The following is a 14178-nucleotide window of genomic DNA, read 5'->3' on the forward strand; positions in this document are numbered from 1 at the left end:
TTCAGAAATGTTACATGGCCCCTGTAACTTGATATAAGAGCACGAACCACCTTTGGAAAGATGCTATTTTCTTTCCCTCCCTTCTACCTTAACTCATTTATTATGTATGAAGATCACTGAATAATAATAGAATTTTTGAGATTTATTTAACCCTGCCTGAAGATGTTCCTAAAGAGTATATCCAAAAAACAGCCATAAAAAATAGAGGGAATAGCCAGGCATGTTGGTGAATGCCTGTAATTCCAGCTACTTAGGAAGCTGAGGCAGGAGGATCACAAGTTCCAGGCAGTCTGGGCAATTCAGTGGAATCTGTCTCAAAAATGAAAAAAAGGGCTGGGTACATAACTCTGTGGTGGAATGCTTGCCTAGCATGTGTGAGCCCAGTACAAGAAAAAAAAAAGAGTTGGGGGGGGGGGGAGAAGGCAAGGGAAGGGAAGGAAGGAGATTGTTTAGAGTATAAAAAAAGAGGGAAAATAATATAGTTTCAAAGGATGTTTAAAAAGAGAAAAGAGAACTGAAAAATATATCAAAAATATTTAAACTACGAGCTCATTAATATTTTTTAGTTGTCAATGGACCTTTATTAATTTATTTTTATGTGGTGCTAAGAATCGAACCCAGTGCCTCATGCATGCTGGTAGAGAGTTAGTTAACTTGCATTCTCCAAAGGCAAGCACTCACTGAGCTATAGCCCCAACCCATCATTAATGGGTTTTTTTTTAAAAAAATATTTATTTTTTAGTTTTTCGGCGGACACAACATCTTTGTTTGTATGTGGTGTTGAGGATCGAACCCGGGCCACACGCATGCCAGGCGAGCGAGCTACGGCTTGAGCCACATCCCCAGCCCATTAATGTTTTTTTATGAAAGAAAGGTCACCATGGAAAAGCTGTTGAAAAAAAAAAAAAAAGTACTCATTGTTTTGGAATTTAATAAACAAAAGAAAGAATTATGTATATATCCTAACTTTCCTTTACAAATTGTCCTTTTAGTAAATATTGGGAAGTTTTTCTTGGTAGTTATAAATCAAGAAATAAGGAAAGAAAAACAAATGACAGTAATAGAATGTCACCATTTGAAACTCCTAACCCAAGGAATTAATGGACCTAGTCACTGAGTTTCAACGGCTACTAACATCATCAAAAAGGAAAATAATCAGATATTATTTGTCTTTTAACAGAAGAACACAATACCACTGATGAAGAAGTCTCTCCTCACCAGGCTGTCCTGAAGAATCAATGAGGAATTTCAGGTGAAGTTCTAAAGCACAAGGAATGCACACAGCTAATACTTAAGGAAGGCTAGTTTCCTCCCTTAACCACCCCTCCCACTAGCAACCAATGCAGTGGTTGTTTCCATTATTATTCCTGTTTGGAAATATCATTTACACTTTTTAAGAAACATCTGGACCAAGAAGAGGAGGAAATAAAACATGCAGTATCCCACCATCCCAGTGTCATCTTTGACACCAACTCTCTTCTCAACCTCTCCTCCCTCTATCCCTATCAGAGCAACACAGATGTGACCTCAGCCACTTATGCTTAAGCATGATTGTTTCAAAGGCTAGATCTAAACTGGATGAGCAGCACTTATTTCCAAGGTCATGGCTCTCCTTCAAGTTCAATCCCAATGCAAAAGGTTCCTCAGAAATAGCATTCAGGTCTCCTCTCTCTTTGGGGAATTAATGTTCCTTCTCAACTCATTTGCTTACTGTATATTGCACACAATGAAGACACAGCTGATAGTTAGTTACCTTGTATTCTCCAAAGGATACTTCTAAGTCCTAACCCCCCATTCCTGTAAATGTGACTTTATTTTGAAATAGTATCTTTGCTGATATAATTATACCTATAATCCCAGAGGCTTGGGAGGCTAAGCCAGGAGGATCATGAGTTCAAAGCCAGACTCAGCAAAAGCAAAGCACTACGCAACTTAGTGAGACTCTGTCTTTAAATAAAAAACAAAATAGGTCTGGGGATGTGGCTCAGTGGTCAAGTGCCCCTGAGTTCAAGCCCTGGTACCCAAAAAAAAAAAAAAAAAACAGATTTCAAGATGAGGTATTCTTGAGTGAGTCTTAAATCCAATAATAGGTATCCTTACAAGAGAGAAAGAAAAAAAAAAAAAAAAAACAGAATATTTGAGAAAGAGATACACAGAGATATCGCCCATAAGAATTCAGAGGCAGAAAATGTAGTTATGCATCCACAAGCCAAAGGATGCCAGGGCTTGTCAGCAGCCACCAGACTAGAAGAAAGGCATAGAACAAATTCTCCCAGAGCTTTAAGAAGGAACAAATCCTACTGAGACCTTTGTTGTAGTCTTCTGGCATCCAGAATCATGAAAGAATAAATTTTTGCTATTTTAAGCCACCATGTTTTAAGTTCATGGTCATTTGTTACAGCAGCTCAAGAAAACTGATACACAGCCCCTGGCAGAGCTGACTGATCCAACTTTGGGCCCTGTCCTTGGAAATCCGTAATTGAGGCCAAGAAATCAAATTCTCAGTCTGGCTATCTTTCATACATAAGAAATGATAAACCCAGGATCAAGTGGTGCCCTATGAACTAGGAAGCACAGAAAGTCAGTTTTCAGAAAGTGACCAGAATGAAATACACAGCCTACATCCAATTTTTTTCTGAAGTCAAGGGAGATTCCTAATTTTGGATCCTATGGCACCCCCTACGCTTCATTTAAAAAAAAAAAAAAAAAGAAAGAAAGAAAATTGCCCTTTTATGCTCAACGTTCAAGTGAATGTCTTTAACTGGTAGCCCAAAGGCTCCTAACATATTCAGGAACCTGATGCCAAAAGCTCTTCAATAAAGATCAGCTGGAACAAGTCCCTCCTTGGACAGGTGCCAAGAAAAACTAAATTTACTCAAGAACTCTTTAAGAGAGAGTGAAGGAGACTTCAGGACTAAGCCACAATTGTAGTAGCAAGAGAAAATGCAAATAGGGACCTTAATTTTCACTGGGCATAAGAGCCAAGACCTAGTTGGCATGTTGACACATGCCTATAATCTCAGCTACTTGGGAGGCTGAAATTGAAAAATTGCAAGTTCGAGGCCAGCATGGACAACTTAGTGAGACTCTTTTTCAAAATAAAAATAAAAAATAAAAACAGCTGGGGGCTGGGATTATGGCTCAGTGGTAGAGCGCTTGCCGAGCATGCATGAGGCACTGGGTTGGATCCCCAGCACCACATTAAAAAAAGAAAAGAAACTAAATAAAGGTGTTGTGTTCATCTACAACTAAAAATATATATTATTAAAAAAAAAAAAAAAAAGCTGGGTTGTAACTCAGTGGAACAGTGGGTTTAATCCATAATACCACAAAAAAAGAAAAAAAAAAAAAAGGTGCCAACCCCTAGATTTTACAATGAGGGAATATGGATCAATAATAATATTAAAGATTCCAAAACACATAGAACAAACAGGCTTTTTTGTGACAAGCTGTAAAAACTATACTAATTAAAACCACTCTTGCAAATTGCTTTTCACTAGGCAAAATGGCATGATCACTATTGTGCATATGAATAACATGTATCAGCTTTCTTTTGTTGTGGTTCACTTGATTACAACACTAAATACTGCTCATGTATGCTTGGTCTTCTTTGAAAAAGACTGTGAATAATGTTTGCTTCTTTGCTTCCAAAATATATCAAATATGAGGCACAAAGTACCCACATTTGAACAGGGATAGAATAAAAAGGGCTTAGGTTAAAGAGAACAAGAGCATCCTAAAAAGGGATCATCTCTATGTATCATGGAAACAAATGGTACAAATGTGGCCAAGTCTCTTCATAACCAGTAAGAATCAAAGATCCCTGAAAAGGATAAGTGGGCAACCTAAAGCACAGAAAGTCACCAGCAAATAAGTGAATGATAAACACTAAGTTAATGATCAAATCATTGTCTAAATTCATTGTAACATTATGAAAAACAGAAAGGAAGAGAAGGAAAAAAACAGTTTTGTGGAATTCATGCTTAAATAAATGAATGACCAAAAAAAAAATACTTCTTAGGGGAAAAACAAACAAAAAAAAAAAAAAAAAAAAAAACCCTAAGAGATATAATGCTATTGAGCATTTGCTTGGAAAAGTTCTGTGTACTCACTCAGAAAACAGCTGGATTTCTTCTGAAGCATTTTTCCATTATAAAAGTAACATGTGTTCAGTAGTCACTGTTCTTAAATCACCTAGGAACATCTCAGCATAAACACATGACTCTTAAAATGGAAGATTTTGTGATAAACAAAGCCTTCAGCCAGATCAACGGACTGAAAAAAGAAAAAAACAAAAATAGGGCAGAATGTCCTAGATGAGGAAAGTGGCTGGAATCACTTTCCTGTTTATGAGCTTTGAATTCAGAGAGATTCTGGAATTTTAGAGGAAGTAAAAAAAGAAAAGGATTTGGGGGGAAAGGAAGGACTACATCTGGAAACAAGATAATAGGCCTAAAAGGAATATTTAAAAGACAAGATGATGGGGAAACGGGCATGGTCTAATAACTCTTTCACCCTCTGATAAAAGTTAAGTAGGCAATGATATCAATGTACATATTAACCCTGAAACCATCTCCACAAAGTAATACTCTGACACCCCAGCTGCAGATTAAAGCATGCCATCTTCCCTAGCCTTTGGAGGAAACCTCAAAAATCCATCCTTCTTTGGTGGTTATTCTCCTGCCAAAAGAAATAAAGAGAAAGGAGATAAATAGTACAGAATGCAATACAACAAGACAGGAACAGTATGTCTGCCTGATTGTCAGCATTTCCTACCTGATAACAAAGGAATTAAGTTTCCCAAGGCACAAGATCATCAGTAAGAGTAAACCCCAAGAGACAAGTATTTTCTCAATAAATTATCCTAAATCTTCACTTCGAAGAGTTCTTAGAAACATTTCTAATCATTGGACTTTCATCAATCCAAGATCAAAGATTCACAAATCCAATAGTCAGGACCCTCTATGGGAATATTTAATATTCTGTAGAACATTTCATTAAAAAGTAAACTTGGGGCTGGGGTATAGCTCAGTGGTTCAGCACTCACCCAGCATGCATGAGAACCTGGATCCATCACTAGTACCATACCACCACCACTACCAACCCCCCCCCCAAAAAAAGTAGACTTTAAAAAATACCCTTCAATTTCTCACATTTAACACACTTAACATTCCCAAAATATATCAACCACAGGTCCCTTCCCTGTTTGGAAGCACAAAAAGCAAACAAATCAAATATTAGCCTAGTTTATCTGGCAGCATAACCTTCCTACCAAGCACATTTGCAAATGAAGAAGGGTTGGGGGAAAGCAGTTGAGCTGAAATTACAGGCTGTCATGACACCTCAATATTGAACACTGAATACCTGGTTCCACAGAGAGTAAGACTTTATTCACAATCCCGTTACTAAGCAACTGTAACAATGGCTGTGTGAGCAGTTAAAGGGGAAAATACGTAAGGAAAGAAAAATGGGAAACTCCTTGCTCTGGGAATCTTTATCTCAGGATAAATTCAATATTAAAAACTAAACCAAAAATAATCTCAACTCAAAACAAGTAATTCCTCAAAGGACAAGAAAAGTATATGCTACTATATATCATTCACTTTAATTTCAGTTTTGGTTAATTTCAAAATTCACATTTAATGGGTAATAATGATTTCCTTACTGTATTTCCTTTGTGGTCCCTTTCTTTCCTTCACCATCCCTAGGGAATTTTTTTTTTTTTCAATTTCCTTACTGATTAAAAGGACATTTTAGAGGGCTTAAATCCATTTCTTTGTTTACAGAAGCTATAAAAACTAGTCTACAATTGTTTCATGTTGCCTCGGCTTTGAACCAAGAACACTCTAGGACATCAAACTGCTCCTTTGAAGAGAACAGTCTCTCAAGCAGAGCCAGACACTTTCCCAGCCACTCCCTGAAGTTTAGACAACCAGGGCACTTGCAAATGTCAAGTCTTTTTCAAAGTTAGACTATACAAGGAAGCACCCTTGAAACCAAGTTTTGCAAATTGCAAGCTGGGTTTCAAGTGGGAGGGGGTTTCCAGCCTTGTTCCAAAGGCATTTTACAAAGGAGGCCTGCAAAGGGCCAAAGAGCCGGTAATACAGCTGGAAGAGAGCATCTCACCTACTTTTCCTTCTGTCTTTATAGCTTTCAATTTCTGCCACAATGCTGAGAAAACTCCACAAGCCGTATTTTCTAAATGTCTATCCTATAGAAGACACTGTTGGCTTCTTCTCTCCCCACCCACTTCTCAGTTCCTGAAGGATATTAGGTTCAAAGACAAGCAAAATGGAAAGACAAAGTTTTAGAATTATTTTGCTAAATCAAAGATAAATAGTCATAATGGAGCTTGGTTCCCAAGGTACCTTCAGATTCTGATAACCCTCTATTTTAAGAGGAGAAATCCCGAGTCAAGTAGGAACTTAGATACTAGAAACTGAAGACCCAAAAAGTCTTTGCCAAAGTCATCCTGCTTACAGATCTCAAAGATAGAGATGGTTTGTGTCTCAGAAAATTCCCCATGCAGCATTTGGAAGAGGAGGCTGTTTGATTCTTCTGTTTCTAATTAGCTTGTGTTTCTTAAATTTGATTCTCATTTTGCTTTAAAAAAAAAACACATAAAACAGTTCAAAGTTTGGTCTTTGTGATTGCTACAAACCTAAAAGCTATGTTACTTGAAATAAAGCAAATGAAGAAATCTCTGTTTTGTGACATTCAAATAATTATTACCCCTACTGGCAACAAAAAGAAAAACTTAGCACTTACATCACACGTTTATGGCCAAACCGATTTAAAAATTAAATTGGAAGCCATGTATAGTGGCACATGTGGGTAGTCCAAGCACTCAAGAGAACTGAAGTAGGAGAATCACTTGAGTCCAGGAGTTTAGAACCAGCCTGGACAATATCAAGAGCCCACCTCAAAAAAAACAACTTTCATAACGTTAGGGTCTACTTTATCTACATTTCTTTGTGGCTAACATGTCAGACTATATGAACTTTCTCATACATATAAATTTCCAATTATATGTACATAGAATATCTTTTAAGACAATAAGATCTAGTAACAGTTTTGGCTCTATGGAAAAAAAAAAAAAGAGAGAGAGAGACAGGGTCTTTGTCCCACCATAGGATAGTAGGTCTGGAAAGAAGATAATAGTCCCAAAAGGAATATTTAATAGACAAAGACAGGGGTAGACTGTGCCTTATATATCCAATGTGAATATATTGCCTATTCAAAAAATACATTTTTAAATTTGAAAAAGAAAAAATAATGTTACTGACAATTATACTCAGATGATAGGCAGATTCATTATTAGTGAAGCTTATACTTTGCAGCTTACAATAGTGAGATGTATTTCTACTGATGTGTGAACAATATCCCACACCAGCATAATATTCTAAGAAAATTTTTTTAAATTAAGGGTATAATCTAATCTGGTCTAATTTCCCCTTAGATATATAGAATTCATTGCCCTGGTCCCCTTAACTGCTGATACTTTAATATAAATATACAACTATGCAATGCAAGTAGACTCAATGTTTACAAAGGTATTCAGGTATTTGCAAACTATATAGAAGGAATAAGTATCATTAGCTACATCTGACAAAAGGGGTAAGTCAAAATCTAAGTGACTTGCTTAAGGTCAACCAATAAGCGAGATACATAAAATTCTCATCGTTTAGAAATCTTCCTCAAAATTACTTTTTAATGATAATACAATAGAATTCTACTAAAATTATTTCTGTGTGTGGGTGTGGACATGCGCGAGCGAGAGTGTATATAGAAACAGAAAGAGAGAAGATAAGTAAGTTTTTAGTCATGATCTAACCCTTTCTTTTTTTTTTTCTTTTTTAGTTGCAGATGAACATAATACCTTTATTTATTTGTCTTTATGTGGTGCTGAGGCTTGAACCCAGGGCCTCACACATGCTAGGCGAGAGCTCTACCACCACTGAGCCACAAACCTAGCCCCAACCCTTTCTTATTCAGAAATGTTTGGCCACAAACTAAGTACAATGAGTGTGCAAGGTATTAAAATACAAGTTAATACATATACAATATTTGTTTCTTTATTTATATGAAAGAGCAAGTCACTCAGGTGAGAAGGGGGAAATGTCTGGGCAGAAAGGAGGATGTCTGAGCTGACCATTGAAGGATAACAAAGACGACATCAGAAGAAAGGGAAGGAATACATGTAGAAGTCGAGCCCTACAAAGGCTTAGGAAGAGTGAGCAGTAAATGCATGTGAGCAGAGGAAGCATGGGAGGAAATGTAGCCTGACCAGGAGACTAGAACCATTTAAGAAGCATTCACATACCATGCCACAGCATTTGGACTTATAACTACTACAGACAGCGAAATTAATAGGAAAGCCAAAACTTCAAAAATGGAAAAATGGATAAAACAATAGAATTTATGGAGAAAGGTTAAAAGGCTTAAAGTTCACATAGTCCAATAGACTTCAAGCCCAGGAAGGCTTCTTTTTCAGACTGATAGTTACAGACATTCTCCCTCCCCACTGAAGACAGAAAAAAGATTAAGCACTCAGTTCTACAATATCACAATAAAAAATGAGCATGGAGGAGAATGGGAGAGAAGCTGGGTGAAAGTTAGAAGAAACAGAAGTCCAAATGATTTAATGTGGGCAAAAATTAGTGTTTTATAAGACCATTTATTTAAGGAAAAAGTGGCATCTCCTTTTCAGGGAGTTTTGTTGTTGTTTGGTTGTCTGGTTTAGTTTGGTTTGAATTTTTGCAATGGTAGAGATAGAACCCAGGGCCTCACACATATCAGGCAAGCACTCTACCACCAAGCTACATCCCCAATCCTCAGAGAGCATTTTATAAGAGATGTTCACTGCTTCTAATATGTTCCTGTCTGACCATCTTGGAACGGTTGGCCCTTTCTATCCTTTGTGAATCTATGACCCTCAATCTGTGAATGGCCTAAACATGGCTATACAAAATGAATGTATAAATTATACAAAATAATGTGTTGTTCAAAGAACAAACATTATTCACTTGGAATAATCAGAGATAAGGTATTCCCAAGTCACAAAATACTTTTAAAGACATAAGTAGTAGACTGGGGTTGTGACTCAGTGGTAGAGCGCTTGCCTAGCATGTATGAGACCCTGGGTTCGATTCTCAGCACCACATATAAGCAAGTAAATAAATAAAGTCCACCAATAACTAATAAAGATATTTTAAAAAAGGAAGAATTGCTATCATTTTCTAATATACATTTCCAGTTGACAAGGGCTAACAAGTACTGTCAATACAGTGTATAAACTGTACCAATGTGATAGTACCAATTCTTATGGGAAATCTTTCTTAAAATAAGTCAAAAATTTTTACTACAATTGTGAATTATAAAATACTTTGTTAATTTCTCCATAAAAAGGAGCAATGACAAATTTAAGTAGAGTCCCTAAACTTAAATACAGCAAAGGACCACAAATTCAAAATCATGGGGTTTAAATTAGCATGATCTTTCTACACATTTTAAGGGAAAGAAAAACAAGTTGGTCAATATTGACCCATAACAAGGAATTAATAAACTTTTTTTCTGAAAGCTTAAATTGTTAACTGATCAAACACGGAAGAAGGAGTACCTGGTTGATGGAATGAGGTTGAGAATTCCATTGAGAACATAGCTAAACTCTGCATGATCCTGAGCAACAAGTGCCACCAGACCCTCGCAGCAGGCTGTTCGAACCACCACACTGTCACTGCAGCACTTCTCCCACAGCAAGTTCAAAGAAGGGGTCTGAAATCAAACCGGTGATTAAAGACACACTGATGAACAGCAAACACACACACCATCATTCATCAATGTGTAATTTGTTCACAGTAGGCTAGCTTTCCTGTACCAACAGCAAGCTGTTGTCACTCTGTTGCTAGAATAAACTAAAGTCGATTTTCTGAGAGAGCAAATGGATGTGTTTTGATATAGAAACTCTCTCACACCTGGTATCTGAGTTGCAAAATAAGGCTAGCTGCAGGCAGAGGTAATAATCTAACATCAGGCACACAACCCAGCAAAGGCTTGACTCAAGCCCAGGTTCTAACAGGGCATTTAATCAAACACCAACAGCATCAGCCTATCAGTTAGCCTAAGTTGAACTCCAAATATTACGTATGCTTCAAGCCTTAAGTGGTAATAACATTTTCAGAAAATGTTTCTGCTCTTTGACCACCTCTATGGTTGCCTGTGCCCTACCACCTCCCACAATTTGTCTAATGTGGGCCCAGAAAGCAGAGAAAAGTAGGACAATGCACCAGCTTCTCATCCCATTGCTACCAACAATGCCCAAGAAGAAGACTAAATTTTCTCCCTTCACACAGCAAATTCATCTTTGATAGAAAAGCACTGGACAGGCACCTAAGTAAACATAAAATCTTATTTTGAAAACCTCTATAAAAGCAGGCTGCTGCTTTTATAACTTTCTCAGGAACTCATGATTCCTAAAGAAGATTCACTGATAAAAGTAAACCTTTATTTGAAAGTATCATGGGCCAGGTCAGATATGGATTTTCACATGGTTTTGTTTATTTATTAAAGAAAAAAAAAGAACTCAAAATGAAGCTATTTTTCCTTCCTCTTGAAACAACCTTTTAGGGAAATATATCATTTTGGGGAAAAAAGATGAAGATTGCAACTTCCAAACAGAATGGAATCCAACAAACATATTGTGCCCATTTTCCCTTCATGGCTGGCTGAGAGCCTCTTCAGTCTTCAGATCCCAGTATTAAAAGAACAATAGAGTTAAAAATCAGTCACTGCAGGAAGGAAATGTTTATATTCCGTTTCTTCTTTTATTCAGAAGAAAATCCTATTCACCTGTATGGACAATATCAAAGGGCTCTAAGTGTCATTACTCCATTACTAAGGCCAGAAAGAGAAAATAAATGGGTAAGTAAACTGTTGCCTCAGGTAATACTGTGTTCTCATTCATTTATTAGTAGAAGAGGAAACATTTAGTTACAGGGATTTGACATTCAATAAATCCTGGCAGTTTAAGTAAAACCACTAGATCTTCTCAAAGTACATAATGTGATTATAGGCGGGATTAGGATCAGGGTTCTCAGAAAACCTAATTTATATGAGTACATACAAATGCCAGATAAATGCCAATTAGCGAAGCATGCCCCTACACTTACTTCCACATGTCAGCAGAAGCTGTAAAGAAATATAACTTAAAGAAGCTGACCAAAAAGAATGCGGAGAAAAAGCAATTAATTTATTTCTATTGTGAAAAAAAAAAATCTTATTTCCATCACCCATGTTCTCTGCAAAGTGCACCCAGCACACCTCTTGTAAGCAGAGATTCCTAACCAGCACATCAAGATACACTACACTGACCAACCAAAGCCCAAGTGCTATGTCCCAGTATCTCAAGCTGTGCTTCAGCTGTGGGCACTCACCTGCCCTGTGTATGGAATGGAAGCTTTCCTCCCAGTCCCAGTGTCAAGGCATGACCTTTCCAACTTTGGACTAATATGTGGGGCTGACCTGAAGCATGAGAAATCTCTTACACCCAAACAAAACCACTATGTTCATTTTCTCTATTTGCCAAAAATACTTCCTCAGAAGTAACTTTCTCTAAAGCGTGGCTTTCCTCATTCCACCCCACCATTCTTTATTAATAGTCATAAGAATATTCCCCTTCACCCTCTCCACAAGCACTCTTAGAGTCTCTTGTAATAAATTTAAAAATTTTAAAGAATGCTATAGAGTAAAAACATAGCCAATCAAAAAGAAAAAGAAAAATACAAAACAGGCAATAAAGTTCTCACCATTCAAAATCATCTCCTTGGGGACCTAAACTATAAGGGAAACAAGACCAGTGCATTTGTGATGCAGCTTGTGCAAATATTACAATAGAATTAAAGCACAAAGTTAAAGACAGACCTGGTTGGTGGATTGGTGAATCTTTCCTGAAAAGCCATTTTCCTTTAGGACTGCAGCAATAAGATGACCCACAGCCTAGAAAACAAACAAAATTAATGAATATATTCTCTCAGAAGTTCTTTGCAAATAATGCACCTGAAAGTATCAGATATCAATACTAGTTTATGTGCATATAATGCATATGCCAGGGAGCCAACTGGTAATAAACAAGTTCTCCCTCGATTGAATGTGTGCAACACAGAAGGCACTGAATTAAGCACTCGGCAGACATAAATTCTATTCTTCAGAACCACCCTAAAGGTAGGCATTTTATCCCAGATTACCAATAAGCAAACTATAATTCATGTTTTTAAAATGATTGCCAGATTTTCAATTCAAATTGCTGTAATGTAGTGATACAATATATTTTCAGATTGCTTAATCCACTAAATCATGAGACAAATGAGAAACCCTCACAATGTTTAAAATCAACTCTGCATCTAAATGAAATTTGTCATATTTCATCATACCTTTAATGAAGATGGAGAAAAAATTCATCCCTATCTTTACAACTATAGCCCATACAGACCTGAACCAATAGATCTCCCCTCTCTCACTGCCATTCTCCCTCTCTTGTAGGCCTATTATTTTTTTATTTCATTATCATTTTATCATAGGTTCCAGCCTTTTAATAAAAATTCAGTCTCATAAATCTCTCTAAAATTTTCCCATATCCTGCTTTAGTCAAAGAGCCCCATGTTAAATTCACAATTCTTATAGAGGCGTTGATTACATAAACACATAAATATTGTTACCTCCTACCACCTCATCTTCATACTCCCAGTATGGGATCCAGTATGCTGGCAACAATCATAGTCATTCTGAGAAGGTTGAGGAAATCTTTACTGAAACAACTATCATTCTATACTTGAGGCCATGTATGACATAGCTGAAAACAGTTGTCAGTCTTGCAAAGTTTCCAGCGAAGTTCAAATAAAACACAACACCCACTCCCTTCGTGTGTGTGTGTGTGTGTGTGTGTGTGTGAGTGTGTGTGAGTGTGTGTGTGTGTGTGTTTCAAACACAGGAACTCATTTAAGACCTCAATGCTTAAGGGGCTCAGTTTTGTAAAACTTGTCACTCAATTTACATGAATTTTAAGTTTTAGTTCAATTTACTCTTACCTCCTAGCAAAAGGATAATACCAAGAACTGATGAACAGTGAGTAGTTTTAGATTCTGTTTCACAAAGTATACCATATTTCATTGAATGTATCTGGCCATCAGCTGTGAGATAAACCATTCTTTTATATACCACAAAAATAAAAACAGTGCCAATTAATCTATAATATACAATGCTTCTTATAATTTGGAATTTTGATTTTATATTAATGAAAGAGCTCTTTGAGACTCATTTAGAAAACCATGGCCAAGTTCACAAATGTGCAGGCAGCACCAACTGCATCTCAACTGCTGCCATCAATGACTATATGCCATCCAATTTCAAAGATGCTAAAATGCAAAAAAAAAGTGTGTGAATCAATGAAATATGGTGCGAACACTGAGCAGTGGTTACAAAAGAATAGTAAAAAGAACTTAATTCACAGAGGACAGGACACAATTACAAGAGCCTAATAAAACCAATGAAATGCAACAGAGGGGAAAAAAAGCTATAGTTCATATTAGAAAAAGGACTAAAAGAAAATAAGCCTAATTCTATATATCCCCCACTTCCACCAGGTTCAATTTCTCTAATGTATTTTTGAAGTCATCTTCTAACAAATCAGAGATAGAGCCTAAATTGATTTGAAAACACAAAAGGCAAGGATAATTCAGTTGACATTGTTACTTAAATCTTCCACAACAGAATTTAAACAGACATTCTATGCTATACAATACACATACGCTTTTCACTTAATTTAAAAGTAACAGGCATTTTCTTGATTATCTATCAAGGAACCCCTAGCACAGAAAAATAAACTTTGTGGACAGCGTCCTCGAAGCCTCCGTTGTCTTCTTCACGGCAAGAACCTGTGCTGTACAGAGCAGGATATGACTCCAACCCAGTCAGGTAGAAGGGAATCTTGCATAAGGAGTGTCCTACTCCTCATGGAAGGGTTCCCCACTACCCAGCTAAGTCAATTCCCACAGCGGGCCTCTCCGATGTGAGCTGTTGAAAGAATCCAAGATGCTGCTCTGGCCATGGGTAAGTCTTCAGGCTGGCTTTATAGCTTTATTCTCCCAGGAAAAGACAACAAGCATTTTAGAACCTTGATTAACC

At 36.9% G+C, this 14178-nt stretch overlaps 1 protein-coding gene across 4 annotated transcripts in view; it reads right to left on the minus strand.

Moving 5' to 3' along the window:
• Positions 1-14178, minus strand: part of Focad (focadhesin) — a 282028-nt gene that overhangs the window by 235662 nt on the left and 32188 nt on the right. For 3 of the 4 annotated variants that reach the window (XM_076843402.2, XM_076843401.2, XM_076843403.2), the window contains exons 3-4: positions 11920-11994; positions 9620-9774 (exon numbers count right to left, since the gene is read on the minus strand). In XM_076843402.2, coding sequence (XP_076699517.2) covers positions 9620-9774; positions 11920-11994 — 230 coding nt within the window. The remainder of the gene's footprint in view (positions 1-9619; positions 9775-11919; positions 11995-14178) is intronic. The other variant, XM_077108651.1, reaches the window with a different exon arrangement.

Source organism: Callospermophilus lateralis, chromosome 2 (assembly GCF_048772815.1).
Source record: "Callospermophilus lateralis isolate mCalLat2 chromosome 2, mCalLat2.hap1, whole genome shotgun sequence".
NCBI classification, from domain to species: domain Eukaryota; kingdom Metazoa; phylum Chordata; class Mammalia; order Rodentia; family Sciuridae; genus Callospermophilus; species Callospermophilus lateralis.